Source organism: Erinaceus europaeus, chromosome 8 (genome assembly GCF_950295315.1).
Source record: "Erinaceus europaeus chromosome 8, mEriEur2.1, whole genome shotgun sequence".
In the NCBI taxonomy this organism is placed as follows: Eukaryota; Metazoa; Chordata; class Mammalia; order Eulipotyphla; family Erinaceidae; genus Erinaceus; species Erinaceus europaeus.
This window is the reverse complement of record NC_080169.1, coordinates 20,266,003-20,290,475: the sequence shown is the minus strand read 5'-3', so window position 1 is coordinate 20,290,475 and position 24,473 is coordinate 20,266,003. Positions and strand designations below refer to the sequence as shown.

Here is a 24,473-nt window from a genome sequence, read left to right as displayed (position 1 = left end):
TGTGGCTTTGCAAAAGTTTGTACTATGCTCATAGGTGGAGGTCAGCTGTATGCTTATTACATTCATCAGCCTTTTGCTAATTACCTCCCAAAGTCTGTGCTACACCACAACATATTTTTTTTAATTTCTTTATTGGGGAATTAATGTTTTACATTCAACAGTACATACAATAGTTTGTACATGCATAACATTTCTCAGTTTTCCCTATAACAATACAACCCCCACTAGATCCTCTGTCATCCTTCTTGGACCTGTATTCCCCCCCCGCCCCACCTCACCCCCACTAACCCCAGAGTCTTTTACTTTGGTGCAATATGCCAATTCCAGTTGAGGTTCTACTTGTGTTTTCTCTTCTGATCTTGTTTTTCAACATCTACCAAGTGAGCTATCTTTTTTTTTTTTTTTTTTTGCTCCTAGGGTTATCATTGGGGCTTGGTACTGGCATTATGAATCCACTGCTCCTGGAGGCCATTTTTTCCCTTTTATTATTATTATTATTATTATTATTATTGGATAGGACAGAAAGAAATTGAGAGAGGCAGGGAAGATAGAGAGGAGGAGAGAAAGATAGACACTTGCAGACCTGCTTCACCACTTTGAAGCAACCCTCTTGCAGATGGGGAGCCAGGGGCTTAAATCGGGATCCTTACAGGGTTCCTTGTGCTTTGTACTATGTGCACTTAACCTGGTGCACTGCTGCCCAGCCCCTGGTGAGCTATTTTTTTGATGCCATGTGTTTATACTATATTTTCCAAGTTAACTTTTACCATAAAGAACAAGAATGTGAATAATATGAACAATGTGTTCTGCTTTATATCTTAGTGCTTTCCAACCACCAAGCTGCAAATGCTACCATGATGCCACCCTGACTATTCTGGGCAGACAGCCTCACCAATGTACCCTGGAACCCCACCTCCCCAGAGCCCTGCCCCACTAGGGAAAGATAGAAACAGGCTGGGAGTGTGGATCGACCTGCCAACACCCATGTCTAGCAGAGAAGCAATTACAGAAGCCAGACCTCCCACCTTCTGTACCCCATAAAGATCTTCGGTCCATACTCCCAGAGGGATGAAAAAAAAAATAGGGAAGCTTCCAGTGGAGGGGATGGGATATGGAACTCTGGTGGTGGGAATTGTGTGGAATTGTACTCCTCTTATCCCATGTCTTGTCTATCATTATTAAATCACTGAAAAAAAAAAGAATATGACTAGTAACCATGAAAATAAAATTTCCTAACATTGAAGAAAATAATTATATTAAGATAATAGACCTTATCTTCTGGAGCAATGAAATCCCAGTTTCCTTTTCTCACCCTATCACTTCCATCTTCCAACTGGCCCCCAACACACACACACACACACACACACACACACACACACACACACACACACACACACACCTATAGAACGAAGAAAATTTCATCTATGTACTTCTGTGAGACTATTCTTTCACAATGATGGGAGTAAAAGCATACATACCTTTGACCTTTGCTTTTTTAATAGTATAAATAGCTGTTGAGTTTTGGCCTGCTGGTTGCATAAAAATGGGAATTAGACAAAAGTGCTTTTATTTTAGTCAGAAGCATAGTAGGTGGTAGTCATCAAAAACAAATATGAGGTACATGTACATTTATCATTTTAATGTCTCTTTTTTTTTTTTAGAAAGAAGAATCAAATCTATTACCTCCTAAATCTTCCAAGAAGTTACCTAGAGTAAAAACTGCAATTCAGAGATCTTCAAAGAATGAGTCTTTGTATGCAGTTTTTCCTAAGGATGTTATTGAGAAAAGGTAGGTTCAACTTTTTTACTTAACAATTGCTTTTTTTGAATAGCAAGACTTTTGAAGAGTTCAATAGACATTGGAAACCAGCATACTGTTTTTTATGTGAGTTCTTTTTAAAAATTTTTATATTTACTTCTGTATTTATTTTCCCTTTTGTTGCCCTTGTTGTTTAACGTTGTGGTTATGGATGTCGTTATTGTTGGATAGGACAGAGAGAAATGGAGAGAGGAGGGGAAGACAGAGAGGGGGAGAGAAAGAGAGACACCTGCAGACCTGCTTCACCGCCTGTGAAGTGACTCCCCTGCAGGTGGGGAGCCGGGGGCTCAAACTGGGATCCTTATGCGGGTCCTTGTGCTTTGCGCCTCCTGCGCTTAACTCGCTGCGCCACCACCCAGCTCTCTTTTATGTGCGTTCTTATGCTACAGCAATAGACATAAAAGGGTTATGCTTTCCTTGCTTACTCTTAAGTTGGTAGAACTCCAGAGTTTAGTACTTTTAGAGAGATGGTGCCTCTGCCCTCTAACCTCTTGTGAACTGTAAAATAAAAAATATATATAAATGGGGCCAGGTGGTGGTGCAGCTGGTTGATCACACATGTTACAGTGCCCAAGGACCCTGGTTCAAGCCCCTGGTCCCCACCTGCAAGGGGAAAGCTTCACGAGTGGTGAAGCAGGACTGCTGGTGTCTCTCTATCTCTCTCTCCCCTCTCCATTTCTGACGATCTCTATCCAATAAATAAATAAAGGTAATAATTTTAAAAAACACATTAAAATTCCTTCTAATTCTTCTTTTGCTCTAAGCAGTAAGCCAATGTTTCTCAAGCTGGAAACCCGTAAGACTCAATTACAGTGTCATTTTATATAGTGTATAATTTTGTTCATTTAGATCTGTCTACATATATATTCTTTTATTGTTTATTTTAAATGGGGTTATTTCTGTTAGCCTGAAAAACAGAACACCCTTTGATACTGGTTTTGCTATAGACTTTACTGATGAGTAGTTTTTTTTGTTTAATAAATAACTACTATTTTGAGGTAAAATTCGCAAAACATAAGACTTCATTGATTTAATCATGTTCAGTGATTTATTACTATACTCACAAATCTGTACAACTATCAACACTATGTAGTTCCAGAATATTTTATCACCCCTTTTAACAATCACTTCTCTGTCCCTGCTTTCCCTTGAGAACCACTTATCTGCTTTCTATTGTCGCCATCTCATATAAATGACATCTTGAATTTGGCCTTCGTGTGTAGCTTCTTTCATCTAGCAAAATGTTTTCAAAGTTCTTTCATGGTGTGGTCATTTTCATTCTAAAACATACTCATGCAGTGTAATCCTACTGTTTTATTTATTCATATCCTATTCCTTTTAATTTGTCAGTAGTGTTTCATGGATTACTCCTTAGAAAATTAAGTATAATGATTACATGAGTCAAACTGATAGTTAAATGTCATTGGGAGAATTTTTTATTATGCATTTAAAAATTTTAAATTATATTTATTAATTTATTGGATAGAGACAGCCAGAAATCTAGAGGGAAGGGGGTGGAAAAGCCAAAGAGACACCTGCAACACTGCTTCACCACTCACAAAGCTTTCCCCCTACAGGTGGGACTGGGAGTTTGAACCCAGGTCCTTACACATTGTAACGTGTGTTCAATCAGGTGCACCACCACCTGGCCCTCATTATTATTATTACTTCTAAGTATTTTACTTTTTCTTTTTTTAAAATTCTTTATTGGAGAATTAATGTTTTACATTAGACAGTAAATACAATAGTTTGTACATGCATAACATTTCTCAGTTTTCCATATAACAATACAACCCCCACTAGGTCCTCTGTCATCCTTCTTGGACCTGTATTCTCCCTTCCCCCCACCACCCACCCCAGAGTCTTTTACTTTGGTGCAATATGCCAATTCCAGTTCAGGTTCTACTTGTGTTTTCTCTTCTGATCTTGTTTTTCAACTTCTGCCTGAGAGTGAGATCATCCCATATTCATCCTTCTGTTTCTGACTTATTTTACTTAACATGAATTTTTCAAGCTCCATCCAAGATGGGCTGAAAACGGTGAAATCACCATTTTCTTATAGCTGAGTAGTGTTCCATTGTGTATATATGTTGTTGTGCGCGGGCCACAGAGAAGAGAGAGAGGGGGTCCGGAGCGAAGAGGAAACACAAATCTTTATTTGGACTGGCACCTCAGAGTTGGGTGCTAGAGAGGCAGGTTGGGCCATGTGGAGGTAGCGAAAATGGCCACCTCATGCAGTAACCTTTCCTGCATCTGAACACCGGAGTGAAGCGCTGGCAAGAGAGCGAGGTGCGGAAGAAGAAAGGCTCGTGGTTAGTAGGGCATCTGATTTGAATGCTTTATAGAAAAAGAGGTTTGGTGCCTTAGCCAACTGAGTATTGTGGGATGTATCTTTCCTATTCATTTATTATTATATATTCATGGGGAAAAAGAACTTATCTTTTAACAAAGACTCTAAGGTGTAGGGAAGCAGGAACTATCTTATCCCTTTTTTTTTTTTTTTTTGGTATCTTGCCTTTTGTTGCCCTAGTTGTTTTATTGTAATTATATTGTTGTTATTGCTGATATTATGGTTGTTGGATAGAACAGAGAGAAATGGAAAGAGGAAGGGAAGACAGGGGGAGAGAAAGACACCTGTAGACCTGCTTCACCGCCCGTGAAGTGATTCCCCTGCAGGTGAGGAGCCGGGGGCTCAAACTGGGATCCTCAAGCCAGTTCTTGCACTTAGCCCCACCTGCGCTAAACCCGCTGCGCCACTGCCCGATTCCCAGGAACTATCTTTTAACATAAACTCTATGGCCATGCCAATAGCAACCTTGAGGGCACATGTGGCTCCCATTTCCCTCTGTCTTATATCATGTTTTGATGTTTGGCAGACTTTGTTTTGTGGAAGGGTGGACTGTGCCTGTCTTAGGTTGGGGATCAGCCTTCCGTCTTACCCGTCATTGGAACACCTAGTCATTTTTGCCCAGTAGTACCAGGTGCCCTGTCTTAGGTTGACTGGATAGCACTAGTTTCCTCTTACCCATAATTGGCTAGCCAGCCCTCTACATGGTGGACGTTCTGATGGAGGGGGGCAAATCCTCCACAGCAACTCAATATTCTGCCATGTCCAGCCTATGATAGTGAGTTTGTATAGGTTGCATCTTTATGGCATCAATCTGTTGCCACAAAAAGGCCATGAGCTTGTTAAGAATTATAGGACCATGGTCTGGGAGGTGTCGCAGTGGATAAGGCGTTAGACTCTCAAGCGTGAGGTCCCAAGTTCGATCCCTGGCAGCACATGTACCAGAAAGATATCTGGTTCTTTCTCTTTCCTCCTCTCTTTCTCATTAATAAATAAATTAAAATGTTGGAAAAAAAAGAATTATAGGACCTATTGTGAGCAGAAGAAGTAAAACAAGCTAGGGTCCCACAACTAAGGGTAGACAGTTAAGGAAGGGGAATGTATCCATTGGTATGAAGAGGTGGGATCATATCTTAAGTCTAAGGGAAGCAGTCAGTGGATGTGATGTCCAGGGGAACAGCCATTTGTCTTTGGGGGTAGTAAAGGATGTCCGTGGCATGGGTGATGTTATAAAGGGAAACATCTTTAAATTGTTGACTGACAAAGGCAGGCCTATGGTGGCAAGACAAGATACACCAGTTAAGTGTACAAGAATATGTGAATGTTGTTAATTCACATAGGTTGGATATGGAGGAACTTCTTACAGTTTAATACCTTACCATGTGAACAGATGATTCCTCATATGAAGGCTTGGTAGCTGTAATCACTTACTTGTGAAAAAAAATAAAACTTGTAACAAGTTAGAGGTTTACTATAATTGACTTTGGACTATAAACAGACTCAGGTTACTTAGAGAGTTAACGCATGTTAGTGACAATGGTTTTAACATTTAGAGTACTCTGAGCAGATGGGTCATACGAAAATTTTTGGTCATTCAACACACTCACTCACAAAACACAACTGGTCAGTTATAACATAAGACATTCAGGGAAGGGGTAGGAGAGAGGGCTCTGTGAGCCAACTTTTGTAGGTTCTGCCATGTCATATTATGGATCCTGGATGTATCCTGCGGCTAGTCCTCTTGTATTTCTTGTTCTTCAGGGATAATAGTGCCATCATGAGGGTATTGTCGGACATGGCGGGCAGGAACCCAGACAGGTTTAGAGTAATTATGTGGGAAAATGCATGCAAAACCTCTCCCCATGGTCAATAGAGGGTCAGGCCCTTTCCAAATTTTATTAAGTGGGTCTTTCCATTTGACCTTAATAGATGGGAGAGTAGATGGTGTTTGCCAGTGAAGAATAATAGGAGGTAAGTCCGAGTTATTGTAAATATGAAAGAGATTTAACGTAGTTAAGGCTTTTGCTAGCTGGATATTGGGGGGGGGGTACATTCCTCCTTTAACTTTATTTAATTGAGCCTTAAGGGTTTGATGGGCCCTCTCGACAATGCCTTGTCCCTGTGGATTATAGGGAATGCCTGTGGTATGAGTAATGTTCCAGAGGGAACAAAAATCTTTACATTGTTTGCTGATAAACACAGGTCCATTGTCAGTTTTCAGTTGAAGAGGTAAGCCCATCACAGCAAAACAGAGCATATGGCTTATAAGCTTTTTAGAGCTTTCTCCTGTATGAGCTGTTGCCCACATAAATTTAGAAAAGGTACCAATTGAGACAAACACATATTTTTGTTTGCCAAAGTTTGGTATGTGGGTGACATCAGTTTGCCAAATAGCATTAGCTTTTAAGCCTCGGGGGTTAACACCAAGGGTCTGAATAGCAGGTGTTTTTATGGGACTTTCACGGGAAGAGTATGTAGCTAGGATATGTTTTAACTGTGGTAAAGGAACATCAGGAAATCGAGCTCAAAGGCCTTTAAGATTAACATGGGTTAGAGAATGGAAATCAGCAGGATCAGAGACAGAGACTAGGAGAACTCCTGTGGAGGCAAGGCGGTCAGCTGCAGCATTCCCTTCAGACAGGGAACCAGGAAGAGGGCTGTGGGAACGAAGGTGCTGAATATATAGTGGTTGGGTTCGAGAAGAGAGCATAGAGGCGATTTGAATCAAGAGAGGGGAAAGTGGGTTGTCATCAATTTTCACATAAGAACGAGCAAGCCATGGAAGTAAGTCAACAGTATACACACTGTCAGAAAAAAGGTTAAAGGATTCTGGTACAGCTTTTAATGCAAGGAAAACAGCATAAAGTTCTTTGTACTGAAGGGAATTCTCAGGAAGCTCAGTAAAGAGAGGTTTAGGGGGTTGTTTGTCCGGGTAATATATGAGAGCAGCAGCTCCCTTTTTTCCACCATCAGTGAAGACTGTTGGAGCAGAAGGAATGGGATCTTGAGAGAAAAGTTTAGGTGCTAGTAGAGGCAAAAGAGGTAAATAAGCTATCAATTTGTTAGAAGGAAAATGGTTATCTATTTGTCCTGGAAACCCCACAAAGCTTATGGCAAAGCGGGAATGATGGCGTACGAGCCACTCTGTATCTGTGAGAGAAAAGGGCAGAATAATTAAATCTGGTTCTTTCCCTAAGACCTGCACAGACCTATTTCTCCCTTGGCGAACCATGAATGCTAACGTGTCTATCTCAGTGAGAAGTCTTGGAGCTCCTCCTACTGGCGTGTGAAGCCACTCAAGAATCCCATGGTTCTGCCACAATGCCCCTACTACTGTGGGGGTAGAGTTAAAGATGAGAAGGTTTACTGGAGAGGAGGGGGAGAATCGAACAAGGTGCATGTCCTGGAGGGCCTGGTTAACCCTTTCCAGTGCTGAGGAGGCCTCGGGAGTTAACTTACGTTTTGAGGAGGGCTGTTTGTTTCCTTTCAACAGGTCAAATAGTGGTTGGAGGCAACTTGTAGGCAGATAGAGATACTGCCTAAGCCAATTTAAATTTCCTAGAAAACTTTGTAAAGAAGCAAGAGTAAGGTTAGAAGGAAAGGTGACATTAGGTTTTAAGGGACGAATTTGCGTTAAAGAAATCTCTGAACCTAAAAAAGATATTGGAGGAATTAGCTGTATCTTCTCAGGAGCCACATTAAGGCCGCTTTTCTTTAATGCAGGAATGAGAAAACCACGTAAGGCATAGAGATCTGTATCTGATTTTCCCCATATTAATACGTCATCCATGTAATGAAAAACATTAAGGCCCTTATTGATATATGGAAAAAGGGCAGATTTAACAGCCTCTTGACAAATTGTAGGACTATTGGCCATGCCCTGGGGCAGCACCACCCATTCAAATCTGTCAGCAGGGCTGGCGTTATTAATAGAAGGAACAGAGAAGGCAAAATGTTTACAATCTTGTGGATGCAAGGCAATAGAGAAAAAACAATCTTGTATATCAATAGCTATGATTGGAATTCCTGTGGAAATTGCAGAAGCAAGAGGCAAACCCCTTTGGGGGGAGCCCCAGACCTGCTTGGTTTTATTAACCGCATGGAGATCATGGTTTTATTAACCGCACCATTTTCCTGAGCGCTTTTTAATCACAAAGACAGGAGTATTCCATGGGCTTCGAGAATGACGAATGTGTCCCAAGGACAACTGCTCTTGGATGAGCTCTTTTAAAATTTCTAGTTTATCCCTAGGTAAAGGGCCACTGTTCCACTCAGACAGGCTCATTAGAAAGCCACCTTAAGCGGGGTGTTTGGCTACGAACAGTGGCATTTAGTATTGTGGGTGCTGATTAGATCTGGTCTTGCGGGAGCGAGTTTTACACTCTGCAGAGGCATCTGTGGATATCCTAACATCAAGACATTCCAGAATATCCCTGCCCAGTAGGCTGGTGCTAATATTAGCTACCAAAGGGCGGAAGTGTCCGGTAGAACCTTCCGGGTCTTCCCACATGAGCGAATCTCATGTGTGAAATGATGGGGTCACCCCTCCTACTCCATGTATACTAGGACCAGGGAGGACTTCCCAATTTTGGGGAACCTCTGCTTGCCTTAAAATCGTCTTTTCTGCTCCCGTGTCAATCAAACATTTAAAAGGAATATTGCCAATCCTTACTGTCATAGAAGGGTGACCTCATTCTAAAACAGGAGTGGTCCACAAAATCTCAGGCCCCAAATTTGTACCATTCAGGGGCGTGCCATCTTTGTGAAAATTTGACCAACAATCTCTCTTCCAATGAAACCCTTTACGACATCTTGGACAGACCGTACGTGGCTTCTGGCTCCCTGACTGAAGCCGGGGTTGCCCTGATTGGAGGTGGGATTGCCCTGACTGGAGGCGGGATTGCCCTGACTGGAGGCGTGGTAGCACTAACTGGAGGTGTGGTCGCAGCTTATCTGGACATTGGTTACGCCAATGCCCTTGGCGACCGCACTGAAAGCAGGCCCTGTTTTGATTATGTGGGGTAACTGCATAAACCTGTGTCGTAGCAGGTGCCCCATAATTGCCTGATGTAAGTTCCTGTGTCGCTAAAATCCAATTATCTGGATGGAGGTGTTTAAGACTAAGGCATGCCTGGCGGAATTGTGGTATCATGCCACCCCAGACAAAAAACGCAGGAGTAAAGAGAGGATTTCAGGATTATAAACCTTTCTCTCTAAGGTTTGCCTCACCCTTGAGATGAAATTTGCTAAGGTTTCATCAGTGTTTTGGCAAAGAGAGTTAATAGGGACTGAGGACTCTACTGTGGTTGGGGTTAATCTTTCCCATGCTTGTGTTGTGCAGATGCGTACCTGTTCAAAATAACCGGTTGGGAACTTGGCTTTTGCCTGTTGAGTTCCATATTCAAACTCTCCTGCTCCAAACAATGCATCAAAATTCCATGCTGTTTGTTACTATTTTCCTGAGATTGTCTAGAGCATTCATCACAGAAGTATGCTGTCCATTGTAGGTAGAGGGGGTCTGGGAGTGCAGCACAAACCAGGTCTTTCCAGTCCTGGGGGGTGTTGAGGTGCTGGTAAAAACTCCTTAAAATGGACTTAATCCATGGAGCATGAATTCCATCTTCCCTGACCACTTGTCAGAGTTCTCTGACTCCTTTAGAGGAGTATGGGTGCCACACCTGAGGATTTTGTCTAGTTGGGGCCACATTTACCGGGAAGGTGTGGATTTGGTTTGATGATACTGGGGAGAGATCTACAGAAGTGGAAGGTACCGTGGAAACTGCTGTAGTGGCAGGGGAAACTGAACATGTATCTACGGGGATGGAGCTCTGAGGGTGGACTGCAAATGGTTTAAGGTCCCTAAATGATGAAAAAAATATCCTTTAACTCTCGTATCTCAGCCACAAGGTCTCTTAATGATGAGGTGTCAGCAGGGGGAGGAGTCGAAGGAGAGGAAGCCACAGGGTCTCTTAATGATGAGGTATTAGCAGGGGGAGGAATCAAAGAAGCGGAAGCTGCAGCAAGAGAAACCAAAGCCCTGTCTGTGCAGACAGCTGGGGGAGGGGTCAAAGGAGCAGAAGCTGCAGAAGAAAGCAGACACGTGTCTCCAGGGGCAGTGGGGTGAGGGGTTGTGGAAGCGGAAGCTGCCGCAGGAGAAACCGAACACGTGTCTCCGGAGGCAGCGGTTTTGGGGCTGACTGCAGATTGCTTAGGGTGTTTAAGTCTTAAGCAAATATCCTTTAACTCCCGTATCTCAGCCTCAAGGTCACTTAACCTTTTGGCAGGAGGCCTTGTACATATCCTGAAAATAGTAAATATAGCCATGAGAACCCACGGTGTAGCGAAAATTAAAGTGTCTCTGAGATCGAAAGCCTGACCCAGGAGAGAAGGATAGAATGTCTGGGACACCTCATAAAACGGAAAAAATCCCATGGTGGAGGGAAATGCAGGGCCACAGAGTCAGGCAGCTGCCACTTACCTGTATCTGGGCGGCTTTTCTGGACCTCAGGCCGGGCGTGAGTGCAGGACACGTCGGGTGCCAGATGTTGTTGTGCGCGGGCCGCAGAGAAGAGAGAGAGGGGGTCCAGAGCGAAGAGGAAACACAAATCTTTATTTGGACTGGCACCTCAGAGTTGGGTGCTAGAGAGGCAGGTTGGGCCATGTGGAGGTAGCGAAAATGGCCGCCTCACGAAGTAACCTTTCCTGCGTCTGAACACCGGCGTGGAGCACTGGCAAGAGAGTGAGGTGCGGAAGAAGAAAGGCTTTTATAGGAGCAGCTTTCATGAGAATGGGAAGGGGGAGGAGTAACCACCATAGCACTCCAGGATAGGATAATAACTCTCCTGAGAATGGGAGGGGGGAGGAGTAACCAAAGCACTCCAAATATCGCGGGGATATAGACAATGCTCTGAGGGCACAACATGGCTGAACAGGCACTCCGAGAATGTCCCAACTCTCGCGGGAACTAGCAGTAGCCTAAGGGGACAATATGGCAGATGTGACTGCATCGGCACAATTTCCCAGCATATATATACCACAACTTGCTCAGCCATTCATTTGTTGTGGGACACCTGGGTTGCTTCCAGGTTTTGGCTATTACAAATTGTGCTGCTAAGAACATATGTGTACACAGATCTTTTTGGATGGGTTTGTTGGGTTCCTAAAGATACATCCTCAGGAGAGGAATTGCAGGATCATAGGGGTAGGTCTATTACTAGCCTTGTGAGAGTTCTCCAGACTGTTCTCCACAGAGGTTGGACCAATTGACATTCCCACCAGCAGCACAGGAGGGTTACTTTGACCCCACACCCTCTTCAGCATTTGCTGCTGTTACCATTTTTGATGTAAGACATTCTCACAGGAGTGAAGTGATATCTCGTTGTTGTCTTTATTTGCATTTCTCTGACAATCAAAGACTTGGAGCATTTTTTCACCTCAGCCTTTTGGATCTCTTCTGTGGTGAATATTTTGTCCATGTCCTCTCCCCATTTTTGGATGGGGTTATTTGTTTTCTTTTTGAGTTTGACAAGCTCTTTGTATATTTTGGTTATTAAACTCTTGTCTGATGTATCACATGTAAAGATCTTCTCCCATTCTGTGAGAGGTCTTTTGGTAGGGGGATTGGTTTCTTTTGCTGTGCAGAGGACTTTTAATTTGATGTAGTCCCATAAGTTTATGCTTGCCTTAGTCTTCTTTGTAATTGGATTAATTTCATTGAAGATGTCTTTAAAATTTAAACATAAAAGAGGTCTGCCAACATTTTCCTCTAAATATCTGATAGTTTCTGGTTTCACATCCAAGTCCTTGATCCACTTGGAATTTACTTTTGTGTTTGGTGAAATACAGTGGTTGTTTCATTCTTCTGCATGTTTCAACCCATTGTTTCCAACACCATTTGTTGAAGAGACTCATCTTTCCCCATTTAATAGTCTGGGCATCTTTGTCAAAGATTAGGTGTCCATAGGTGTGGTTGCTTACTTCTGGGCTCTCAGTACTATTCCATTGGTCAGTGTGTCTATTCATGTTTCAGTACCAAGCAGTTTTGATGACAACGGCCCTATAATACAATTTGAGATCTGGGAGTATGATGCCTCCAGTTCTGTTCTTTCTTCTCAAAATTGTTTTGGCAATTTTAGGTCTTTCTTGGTTGCAGATAAACATTTTTAGCATTTGTTCTATTTTCCTAAAGAATGTGGTTGGGATCTTGATGGGGATAACATTAAATTTGTATATGGCTCTGCGTAGTATATTTATTTTGATGTTGTTAATTCTTCCAACCCATGAACATGGAATATCTTTCCACTTCTTTGTGTCCTTTTCAATTTTCTTGAGTAGTGACTCATAATTTTCAGTATACAAGTCTTTCACTTCTTTGGTTAGGTTTATTCCTAGATATCTTATTGTTTTTTGTTGCTATAGTAAAAGGAATTGATTTCTGGATTTCAACTTCTTCAAACTTAGTGTTTGCATAGAGGAATGCCACTGACTTTTGAATATTAATTTTGTAGCCTGACATCTTACTGTGTTGCCTGATGATTTCCAAAAACTTCTTGCTGGATTCCTTTGGTTTTTCTATGTATACTATCATGTCATCTGCAAATAGGGAGAGTTTGACTTCTCTTTCAAGCTGTATCCCTTTAATTCCTTGCTCCTGCCTGATTGCTATGGCAAGAACTTCCAACACTATGTTGAATAGTAATGGTGATAGTGGTCAGCCCTGTCTAGTACCTGATCTGAGGGGAAATGCTTCCAGTATGATGTTGGCTGTAGGTCTGCTATATATAGACTATTATCTTCAGGAAATTTCCATCTTTTCTTTTTTTTTTTGTAGCTTTTTGATCATAAAGGAATGTTGCATTTTGTCAAAGGCTTTCTCTGCATCTATTGATATGACCATGTGGTTTTTTGGTCTTGCTTTTACAGATGTGGTGGATCACATTTATTGATTTACATATATTAAACCAACCTTGCATGCCTGGGATAAACCCCACTTGGTCATGATGAAAAATCTTTTTAATATACTGCTGTATCCAGTTGGCTAGAATTTTGTTCAATATTTTAGCAATTATGTTCATCAGAGATATTGGTCTGTAGTTTTCTTTTTTGGTTGTGTCCCTGTCTGCTTTTGGTATCAGAGTGATGTTGGCTTCATAGAAGCTGGAAGGGAGTATTCCAGTGTCTTCACTTTTCTGGAATACTTTTTTTTCTTTCTTTTAAAATTTTTTATTTATAAAAAGGAAACAATGACAAAACCATATGATAAGAGGGGTACAGCTTGGCGCAATTTCCACCACCAGAACTCTGTATCCCATGCCCTCCTCCTCATAGTTTTCCTAATCTTTACCCCTCTGGGAGTATGGACCCAAGGTCATTGTGGGATGCAGAAGGTTGAAGGTTGAAGGTTTCTGTAATTACTTCCCCGCTGAACGTGGGCGTTGACAGATCGATCCATACTCCCAGCCTGTCTCTCTCTTTCCCCAGTGGGGAAGGGCTATGGAGAAGCGGAGCTCTAGGACATATTGGTGGGGTTGTCTGTCCAGAGAAGTCTGGTCGGCATAATGATAGCATCTGGAATTTGGTGGTTGACAAGAGAGTTAGCATATAAAACCAAACAAATTGCTGACCAATCATGGACATAAGGGCAGGAATAGTGCAGATGAAGAGTTGGGCGGTCCTCCATTTTGTGGATAGCTAGTAGGCATATTTTAGTTAAATTTCTAGAAGACTTTTAAAAGTAGAGGTATTAGTTCTTCTTTGAAGGTTTTTTAGAATTCATTTGTAAAGCCATCTGGTCCAGGACTTTTATTTTGGGGAAGGTTTTTGATAACTGTTTCAATTTCATTAGCTGTTATGGACCTGTTCATGTTATCTGGTTCCTCTTTACTTAATTTTGGAAGTTCATAGGTATCTAGGAAATTGTCCATTTCTTCCAGGTTCTCTAGCTTGGTGGCATATAGTTGTTCATAGAAGCCTCACATGATATCTTGAATTTCTGAGGTGTCTGTTGTGATATCTCCTCTTTCATTTATGATCCGACTTATTTGGGTCTTCTCCTTTTTTTGTTTTCTGGGTCTTCCTAAAGCTTTGTTGATTTTGTTCAGTCTTTTGAAGAACCAGCATTTACTTTCATTGATCTTTTGTATGGTTTTCTTATTTTCAATGTTATTTATTTCTGTCCTAACTTATTTCTCTCTTTCTTGTTGCTTTAGGGTTATTTTGTTCTTCTTCTTTTAGGTCTTTAAGATGTGCAATCAGGCTGTTTATTTGTACTTTTTCTTGTTTCTTGATGTGTGCTTGTATGGCTATGAACTTCCCTCCCAGTACTGTCTTAGCTGTGTCCCAAATATTTTGATAGCTTGTGTCTTCATTGTCATTGAACTCTTGAAACATTTTGATTTCTTTTATTTTCTCTTTGAGCCAGTAGTTGTTAAATAGTGTACTGTTGAGCTTCCACATTTTGGGACTACTACTAATCTTTTGTTGATTGTTCAGGGTTTAATTCCATTATGGTCTGAGAATATGCTAGGGATGATTTCAGTGCTCTTGAATTTACTGATGCTGTCTTTGTGTCCTAACATATGGTCTATCCTTGAGAATGACCCATGTGGACTTGAGTAAAATGTGTATTCCAGTTTCTTGGGATGAATGACTCTGAAAATGTCCAATGGTTCTAGTTTATCTATCTCATTAGGTCCCTCATGTCTTTATTGATTTTCTGCCTGGACGATCTTTCAAGTTGAGAGAGTGGGGTGTTGAAGTCCCCTACTATGACTGTGTTGCTGTTAAGATACTGCTGTAGCTCTTTCAGTGGATGTTTGATGTATTTAGGTGGCTTCTCATTGGGTGTATAGATGTTAATAATTGCTAAGTTCTCTTGATTGACTGATCCTCTGAGCATTAAGTAGTGTCCATCCCTATCTTTTTTAATTTTATTGATTTTAAAGTCTATCATGTCAGATATGAGAATAGTTGTTCCTGCCCTTTTTGTGTCCACAATGCTGGAGTTCCAGAGGCTTTTCTCTACTATGCGTGATTTAATAGTTGAGATGCTTGATTCTGGGCCCAGCTCCACCTTTCTTCCTTGCCCCCTCCCCTCAGAGAAAAGTTCAGTACTATAGATCTCTCCTGACTATAGTTGTATACACTATGAGTGAGTTTCTTCTTTGGTGAAGTGCTGTCTTTTTAGCCTGTTATAGATACTCTACTAATCTGGCTTTCAGGTAGAGCTCTAGTCAGTAAATTCATAGTTAGCTGTAGACGTGTTATGTCCTTCTGAGGAGATGAGTTCAGGTTCTTCCAACTTCCTCAAAATATTTGTTGATAATTTAGTTTTCATTTTGTATAATTTAGGCCAAGGCAACTGTCAGAAAGCAGAATTATTCGTTTAACATCTTTTACTGATATATCTGAATGTCTGAAGCCTCAGCTGGATCGAAGGTACACTTACACAGAAGAAACTGCAGTAAGTGTTTTGAGGACTGATTAATCTGATTCTTTAGTTAGTAGCTCTAACTTTATATAATTTTTAATACTTAATACATTTTATTTATTAAATAACATGATTTTTTTTCCTTGCAGAAGGAATTTTACACAAAAAAACCTCCTTGTGGGGGGCCAGGGGGTGGCACAGTGGGTTAAGCGCACGTGGTGCAAAGTGCAAGGACCGGTATAAGGATCCCGTTTCGAGACCCAGGCTCCCCACCTGCAGGAGAGTTGCTTCACAGGCGGTGAAGCAGGTCTGCAGGTGTCTGTCTTTCTCTCCCCCTCTCTGTCTTCCCCTCCTCTCTCCATTTCTCTCTGTCCTATCCAATAACAAATAACATCAACAATGGTAATAATAATAACCACAAGGAGGCTACAACAACAAGGGCAACAAAAGGCGGAAAAAATGGCCTCCAGGAGCGGTGGATTCATGGTGCAGGCACCGAGCCCAGCAATAACCCTGGAGGATAAAAAAAAAAAAAAAAGAAAAGAAAACCTCCTTGTGTTTCCTTTTGTGGTACCAAGGATGTTCCCTTTATTACTGTTTCTAAAAATAATTCATATATCAGTTCATAGACTAGAATTGGTAACACAAATAATAGCAAAAGAAGAAAGCAAATACAGAGGAAAAAGGAGGGCAAAATAGATGGGTCAATTTGACCAACATTGGTAAACTAAGACCAACTATCGAAGATGTAGATATTCTACCAGAGACTCTAAAATCCCAATCTCTGCCTCACCTTGTGTGGAGCCTGAAGAAAAAGTGTTGAATGGATGAGTCAGGAAGAGAGGGATGAATACTGGATGATGGCACATGTAGGTGGAATTTGAGAGACAGGGTTAGAAAGGGAGAACACAGGGTGAGTCTTGGACTGTGAGTGGTGTACTGCACCAAAGCAAGGGATTCTGGGGAAGGATCAGAATAGGGGAGTGAGGGAGGAGGAGTTGGGTTAGGGAGTGGTGCAGATACTCATCATTCAGACCTGGGAAGCTTCATGAGTGGTGAAGCAGTGCTGCAGGTGTCTTTTTCTCACTCTTTTTATCTTTTCCTTCTCAATTTCTTTCTGCCTCTGTAAAAAAACAAATTAATTATTTTGAAAAAATATATTAAAATGTGTTCTGGTATGGTTATCTCATAAAACCCTTTAGCATTTATATTAAAGTTTTAATACTTAGTAAAAGGTAATATTTGATGTTGCATTTTGGAAGCTTAGGATTTCAAAAAGACAAGGTGTGTCTGCTTTGATAAGATATATTGACTACATCAGTTCTAGATGAAAATTTCACTTTCCTTAGAGAAAACTCTTAAAAAGATCTTTTTTTTCAGTGAGTTATAAAGCAGAGAACCCTATTCAGAGCTTCTTTGCATGAAATACAGTCTAGCAATTGTGTAGTTAGTTTACAAAGTCTATGTCTGACTCATTTAGGCTCTGGCTTTTTCAGTCTACATTAAAAGGTCAGTTAGTTTTTCTAAATATTAATTTCTCTTTTTCAAGCTGAATTCGAGTATGCATTAAAATATAAATTCCAGATGTGCAGCATGATGAATCTATACATTCTACATTCTATTCTCCATGAAAGTCTAATTCTATCCTTGACTTTGACCCCTTCCGCCTAATTTATCTGCTTTTACCACTTCTTTTTAAAAATATTTTATTTAATTAATTAATTTATTTACTCTTGCCTCCAGGGTTATTGCTGGGGCTCAGTGCCTGCACCACGAATCCACTGCTCCTGGAGGCCATTTTTCCCTTTTTGTTGCCCTTGTTGTTTATTGTTGTAGTTATTATTAATGTCGTTGTTGGATAGGACAGAGAGAAATGGAGAGAGGAGGGTAAGACAGAGAGAGGGAGAGAAAGACAGACACCTGCAGACCTGCTTCACTGCTTATGAAGTGACCCCCCTGCAGGTGGGGAGCTGGGGGCTTGAACCAGGATCCTTACGCCGGTCCTTGTGCTTTGCGCCACCTGCGCTTAACCCGCTGCGCTACAGCCCGACTCCCCTTTTCCATTTCTTTGCTTCTTTCATAGTGATCATTAATTTGGTCTGAACAACCCTAAAGTTTATTTTGTTTTATTTAGTTCACTTTTTGGTTTCATTTATTCATGTGCCACTTATGAGTTGAGTTGTGTGGTGTTTGTTTTCCTAACTTATATTTCACTATGTATATAGCCTAGGTCCATCCGTGCTGTTGTAGATGGCAATGTTTTCTTTCTCTTCTTCTTCAAGGTGTTTTTTTTCTTTTTAGATTTTAAAAAAATACTTGTTTATTTATTCCCTTTTGATGCCCTTATTGTTTTTATTGTTGTAGTTATTGTTGTTGTTGGCTAGGACAGAGAGAAATGGAGAGAGAAGGGGAAGACAGAGACGGGGAGAGAAAGATAGACACCTGCAGACCTGCTTCACCACCTGTGAAGCGACTCCCCTGCAGGTGGGGAGCCTGGGGCTCAAACCTGGATCCTTACACCAGTCCTTGCGCTTTGTGCCACTTGCACTCAACCCGCTGCGTTACCACCCAACTCCCAATGGCTTATCTTTTTAATAGCAGAGTACTATTCCATTATGCATATATGTCATATATTTTTAACTTCATAGGATAAAGATAAACTGAAAGGGAAAGGAAGATAGAGAGACACCTGCATCGCTACTTCACCAATCATGAAGTTTCTCCCCTGCATGTGGGGACCAGGGACTAGAACCCGGGTTGTGGTACATAGTAACATGTGCACTCAGCCAGGTGCACCACCATCTGCCCATGACATCTCTTTTTAAACATTATTTATTTTATTTGACAGAACAGACAGAAGTTGAGAGGAGGAGACAGAGGAGAGAGACAGAAAGACACCTGCCACACTGTTTCACCACTCCTGTTGCTTTCACCCTGCAGGTAGGGCCTGGGGGCTTGAACCCAGGTCCTTTTTCATGGGAATGCACTCACTTAGCGAGGTGCACCACCACCCTGGCATCTTATTAATGATTGTACTTTAGGAGAAACCATATTAATTCCAACACAGTCTGAACACTTAGATGTAATTTTATAGCTATTAATTTTACTCTAAACAAACAGGTCTCCTTTTCTTCTAAGTAAGGTTTTTTTCCTACTTAAAAAAATGTATTTTGAGGGGGGAACAGCTGGCAAGATAGCTCACCTGAATAGCAATCCTGCTTTGTCATGCATACAACCCAGGTTTGAACTGGACCCCCACTGCACTGAAGGAAACTTTCATGCTATGGTGTCTTCTCCTTTCTCCCTCTGCCTCTTTCTGTCTGAACAAATTTGGCTTGGAGTGGTGAACCCCTGATGACAACAGAAATATATAGATAAAATAACAGCTTTTTAGTTTTGGAATGTCAATGGTTAAACATTACAGGACATTAAATTCTTACTTCAGGATTTGTTTAGTAGGGAGATAGAGAGAGGTGAGAGACACTGTAACAAAGAAAGTGCAAACTTTTACTTAAATCTTAAATTGGTCATGCCACAGTCATTTGTAGATAAGCCTAAGCTCCACAAATCAAGTTTCAAATACTATGTGAAATAAGATGCATACTCTGGAGTTACTTTCGTGTTTGGAGAAATAGCTCTACGTGTTTCTAGAATGGTATTAAGGTTGCCAACATTGTTGCTGAGAAGCCCATAAATAGCAAGATTTTATGAGAACTTGTGCTGCCATTTACACTTTAAAAACCATGACCTGTAAGGGGTTAGACTGTCCAAAGAAGGACCCCCCCCCAAGGACAGTTAATGAGCAGCACAGAGAGACCTTGAAGATAGTTCTTTTTATAACTCTCTTGTAGCTATAATAGCAGCACCTCAAGGCTAAAATAACAGTAAATACGAAAGAGGCCACCAACAGAGATTTGGAAAACTCCTAAAATGGTATCACTGTGCCTGAAACATGAAAATAGTTGAGGTTGGGAGTTTGCTTCAGCATCAGATTGAGTCAGATTGGTTTATGATAGAATGAGCTCCGCTGCTATAGTTGGCTCTATAAATGAACCTTATATAAATGAACCAACATCAACAACAAAGAATCTTATATGACAGTCAGATGCAAACATATGGTATTAATAACGTATGTGGCATAAAAATAAAACCAGTGGGTGGGAAAATGACAACCTGGCAAAATTTATGAAACTCTTTTGTTGTATGTACAGTGCTATAAAAATGGCAGTGTTTCGGGGTGGATAACAGACTTCCTGTTTATTCTCTAGGTTAAAACCACAGCTGAAGATGCTCTGGGAGGATTTGACATGGAAAATTTGTTGCAATCTTTATATGTAGAAAATAGAGCTGGATTTTTCTTTACGAAATTCTGTGAGCATTCAGGGAACAAGGTAGAAAATAATTACTCGAGATCAAATTTGATATTCTTCACTTTAATGGAAGTTAAAATAATCCTGTGCTGCCTGGGGATGTAACTCAGTGATAGAGTACATGTAGCCTAGAGTTTGACCAACAGCTGTAACAAACAAAACAATCCAGTGCTGAAATAATCACACTTGGTGTTAAAATTTCCATCTCCTGAGTCCAGGAGACGACTCACCCATTGAGCACACATGAGAACCACAAGTAGGGAAGCATTGCAGTGATATCTCTCTCTCTCTCTGTCTCTCTCTCGTCTTTTTTATCCTCTATGTAGAAAAATAAAAAGTTCATCTGGGACAGCGTAATCATGCAGGGGCACAGAGCCCTAGTAATAAAAATACATCTCCTTTTGTTTAATATATATATATATATGTAATTTAGTAAACATTCAAACATGTCTGCAGTCAGGAAGGTGACTCAGTTGATAACGGTGTTGGACTCTCAAGTATAAGATCCCAAGTTCGATCCCCAGCATCACATGTGCTAGAGTGCTGGTCTGGTTGTCTCTCTCTCCTACCTTTCTCTCATAAATAAGTAACTCTATAAACAATTTAAACATGTCAAAATTTCAGACATATCAATTATAATCTTCATTGGTTCAATATCCTACTACAATTATATATGATGAAAGATTTCCTTGCTTTACTAGCAATAATTTGTTTTCATTTAACTTTTCAGCATAATATATTTAAATTCAGAGTTGATTTTTATCAGTTCTGTTATTTTCCCTTGCAGTAATTCTATAAATTATGATTATGATGCTTGGTGACATACTTATTTTCCATTTTTATTTTTATTATCAGTTTTTAATTTGCTTAACAAAGTATTTAACTGGCTTAATTATTAGAGCAGTCTTGGGTCTAATAGGAAATAATTTCCCTGTATATATACAAATACTTTGGAATTTTAGTTTCATGCCAGAAATCTGTTATCTTTAATCACTAACTAGAATTTTTACCATTTTAATAACCAATTATGTGAGACGTATACATGCAGAAAACATAGTGTAGTATAAATATTTTTCATGTTGCCAATTTGTGATAGATTAAAACCATCTCAAATTGAACCTGATTTATGATAACACCAAGGACCTAACCAATTACTCATATTTGAAATTACTACTTTGTGGAACATTAATAATTGGGCGGTAGTAATTCATGGACTTTTTCCATCTGCAGTTGTGGAAGAACAGTGTGTACTTCTGGTTTGACCTACAGGCTTATCATCAGCTCTTCTACCAAGAAACACTTCACCCTTTTAAAGTATGCAAGCAAGCCCAAGTAAGTAGTAAATAATGGTACAATGTGAAGCTCTTAAGTTCGCAGAGAAACAAAAAGCTCTGCCTATTACCAAGCAAAAAGGGCAGCAAGTAAATCACTGCTGTAGAATGACTTTATTTAAATGTCAGCAGAAGACTGTTTTATATAAGCTGATTTGTGGCTTCTCACATCTGTTATTTGATTGATTCTTCTCTTTGCTGTCAGATAATCGTTGTTTCAGTAAATGACATGCCTTAACATTTTATTTTTTCTGATGTATGCCTCTTTGGTTGGGTTGTGAGTGATTTGAAAGAGAACCTAGAGATAGGAGCTGTAGTGAATCATTGACATGACTAGGACCAGATGCACTGTCCCAAGCTGTTTTCCAAGTTTTCTGCAGAAACCAAGTCTGCATATACTTGGATTCTTGGTCTGTCTAAAGCATGAGAGAATGTTTGGTGTGGGTGGTGGTTCACCCAGTTGAGTGCACATGCTGTCATGTGCAAGGACCCCACTTCAAACCTCCTATCCCCATTTATACGGAAGAAGCTTCATGAGTGGTGAAGCAGTGCTGCATGTCTCTTCCTTTCTCTCTTCCTCTCTATCTCCTCCTCCCCTCTCAATTTCTCTATGTCCTATTTTAAAAAGAAAGAAGGAAAATAAAGGGTTGGGTGGGGTGGCCATTGGGATCAGTGGACTCATTGTGTAGGCAGCTTGTACCAGTGATAACCCTGCTGACAATAAAATAAAAAGAGGGCAGGGGAGATAAAGTAATGGGTATTCAAAGATACTATGTTGCCTGAGGCTCTGAGACCCAGATTCAACCTCCTGCACCACCATAAGCCAGAGCTGAGCAGTGCTCTGGCAAATAAAATAAAATTTAAAAAAGTGTTCACTGACTATGTGATGCAGGTCCCTTGTTGCCTTCTGTTCAGATCCCTCTGTGCTACTCACCATATAAGACATATATTCAGAAAGGGAGAAAAGAATGTCTCAAGACTACCTGTAAGTGAAATAGAACAACAACAACAAAAAGAGGTAGAACATCAGAGGATTCTGATTTTTAGTTGCCTCTTCTTGGGGTGGGGAGGGAGAAAAGGGAATAGAATGAAGACACAGCTGACTTTTAAGTTTTTGACACTCAGAATCTTATTTTATGGAGATTAACAGAAAACTGTTAATCACTTCTACATCTGCTACTAGAGAAGTGATTTTTACTATCTGGAAGATTCACATTCCAGAGAACCCTTCCTAGAATAATACTGAGGAGATTAACTTTGTCATATTATTTTTTTTACCCTATTATAACCTTAAAAGGATGCCATAGGGTACTGCTGGAACTTTTTTGTGACTTCCTCCAGGCCAACTGTAGCACTAGTAACCTTAATAACTACACTTTGTAAATCATCTGACAGAGCTTTGCACTTTCTACCATGAGCTTAAGGGTTTCAGCTCTTGCCAGATAGGCAATCATGAAAGAGTATCACTAACTTACCAGTACTACTTTCTGAGACCACACAGTTGGCTCTTCTGCTTGTTAATTCTTTACCTATAATTCTCTATTTATCCTCCTTCCCCTAACCTATTGCCCCTTCTGCTAAAGTACTATCCATTATTTTTACTTTGGCTTCACCACTATACAGCATACTCCTCCAGAACCATCTTCTATTCAGTTAAGTAAATTTCTTTTTGTTGCTGTTGTAATGACTGTACTGTATTTCCATGCAATTTTAAACGTGGAAGTCCTACTTTCATCATGAAGTGGGGTGGAAAGGTGGGTAGCACAGAACTATGATTATGATTGTGGTATAAAGCTATACCCCTATATGGATCAACCTGCCAACATTCATGGCCAGCAAAGAAGCAATTCCAGAAGCCAGACCTACACCTTCTGCACCTCATAAAGAATTTTGGTCCATACTCCCAGAGGGATACAGAATATGGAAGTTTCCATTGGAGGGATGGGAGATAGAGCTCTGGTGGTGGTAAATCTATGGAATTATACCTCTTATATTTTTTATTAGTTATTTAGTAATGAGTAGTTGTAAGCTACTAGGGGTACAATTCTATAGTTTCCACCACTAGAGTTCCATGTCCTTTCCCTATACTCCACTGGAAATGGTCCCTGTTCTTTATCCCTCTGGGAGTATGGAAAAGATCTTTATGGGTACAGAAGGTGGGAGTTCTGGCTTCTGTAAGTGCTTTTCTGCTGGACACGGGTATTTGACAGGTCGAGCCATACCCCAGCCTGTTTCTGTCTTTCCCTAGTACCCCTGAAACTTTATAACCATGGAAACTATTACTAAACCACTAATAAAAATAATGAAAGTGGAAATTCTACTTGAGCTTGGTAAATTTATTAATTCTTATTAATGGTATTATTCAACAAGTCATAATTTATTTTGAAACAGAATGTAGTCAGGTTTTGCTTGTTCTGAGATGGAATGATCTCTTTGGGGATTATCAAGACCCATCAACTTTTAAACCTTCCCTACATAATCTTTTGGGGAGTCATGAATTGTGAGAGGACTGGGAATATAGCACAATGAATATGCAAAAAGACTTCCATGCCTGAGGCTCCAGGATGCCAGGTTTAATCCTTGGTGACACCAGGAGCCAGCACTAAGCAGTGTTATGGTTAAAATAATAAAATAATAATAATAATAATAATGTATTTTTAAAAAATATTTTCAGTGGAAGGGAGCAGTGAAGATGGTAGCTTTTCAAGAAATAGGGAGAAAAAAGGAGCAAGTCATGTGATTTGAAGGGTCTTTGCTTCTTACATCTATGCCTACTTTATTTTTTGGTTAGTGTAGTAATTATCTAGATCAGTTCAGGGTTTAATTACTCCAGGTTTCAATACCTCTAGAGATAGAAAGTACCTCAATTATAATGATCCTATACATTTTTTTTCATGGTATGAAATACCATTCATTTCTGTAAACATATTTAATAGTTTTAGTGCCAGAAAAATCTCTCAGATGGCAAAATATCTCACCTGGATAGTGGACCTGCTTTGCCTGGTTTGGGTCTGGCCACCACCACATTGCAGGAGGTTTCAGTGCTGTTGGTGTCTTTCTCTCTTGTTTTTTCTCTCTGTCTTTTTCTCTGTCTCTATCTGAAGAAGTCAGTCTAGAACACTGATGCCTTGGTGAAGAAAAAAAAAGTAGTTTTGTTTTTGAGGTAATCTTGGTTTAC

General features: G+C 40.4%; 1 protein-coding gene across 4 annotated transcripts in view; it reads left to right on the top strand.

Annotated features, from left to right (window-relative positions):
* Positions 1 to 24,473, top strand: part of RGS22 (regulator of G protein signaling 22) — a 194,574-nt gene that overhangs the window by 75,320 nt on the left and 94,781 nt on the right. For all 4 annotated transcript variants that reach the window (XM_060196009.1, XM_060196010.1, XM_060196011.1 and 1 more), the window contains 4 exons: positions 1,662 to 1,789; positions 15,516 to 15,627; positions 19,863 to 19,985; positions 21,195 to 21,296. In XM_060196009.1, the coding sequence (XP_060051992.1) occupies positions 1,662 to 1,789; positions 15,516 to 15,627; positions 19,863 to 19,985; positions 21,195 to 21,296 (465 nt within the window). The remainder of the gene's footprint in view (positions 1 to 1,661; positions 1,790 to 15,515; positions 15,628 to 19,862; positions 19,986 to 21,194; positions 21,297 to 24,473) is intronic.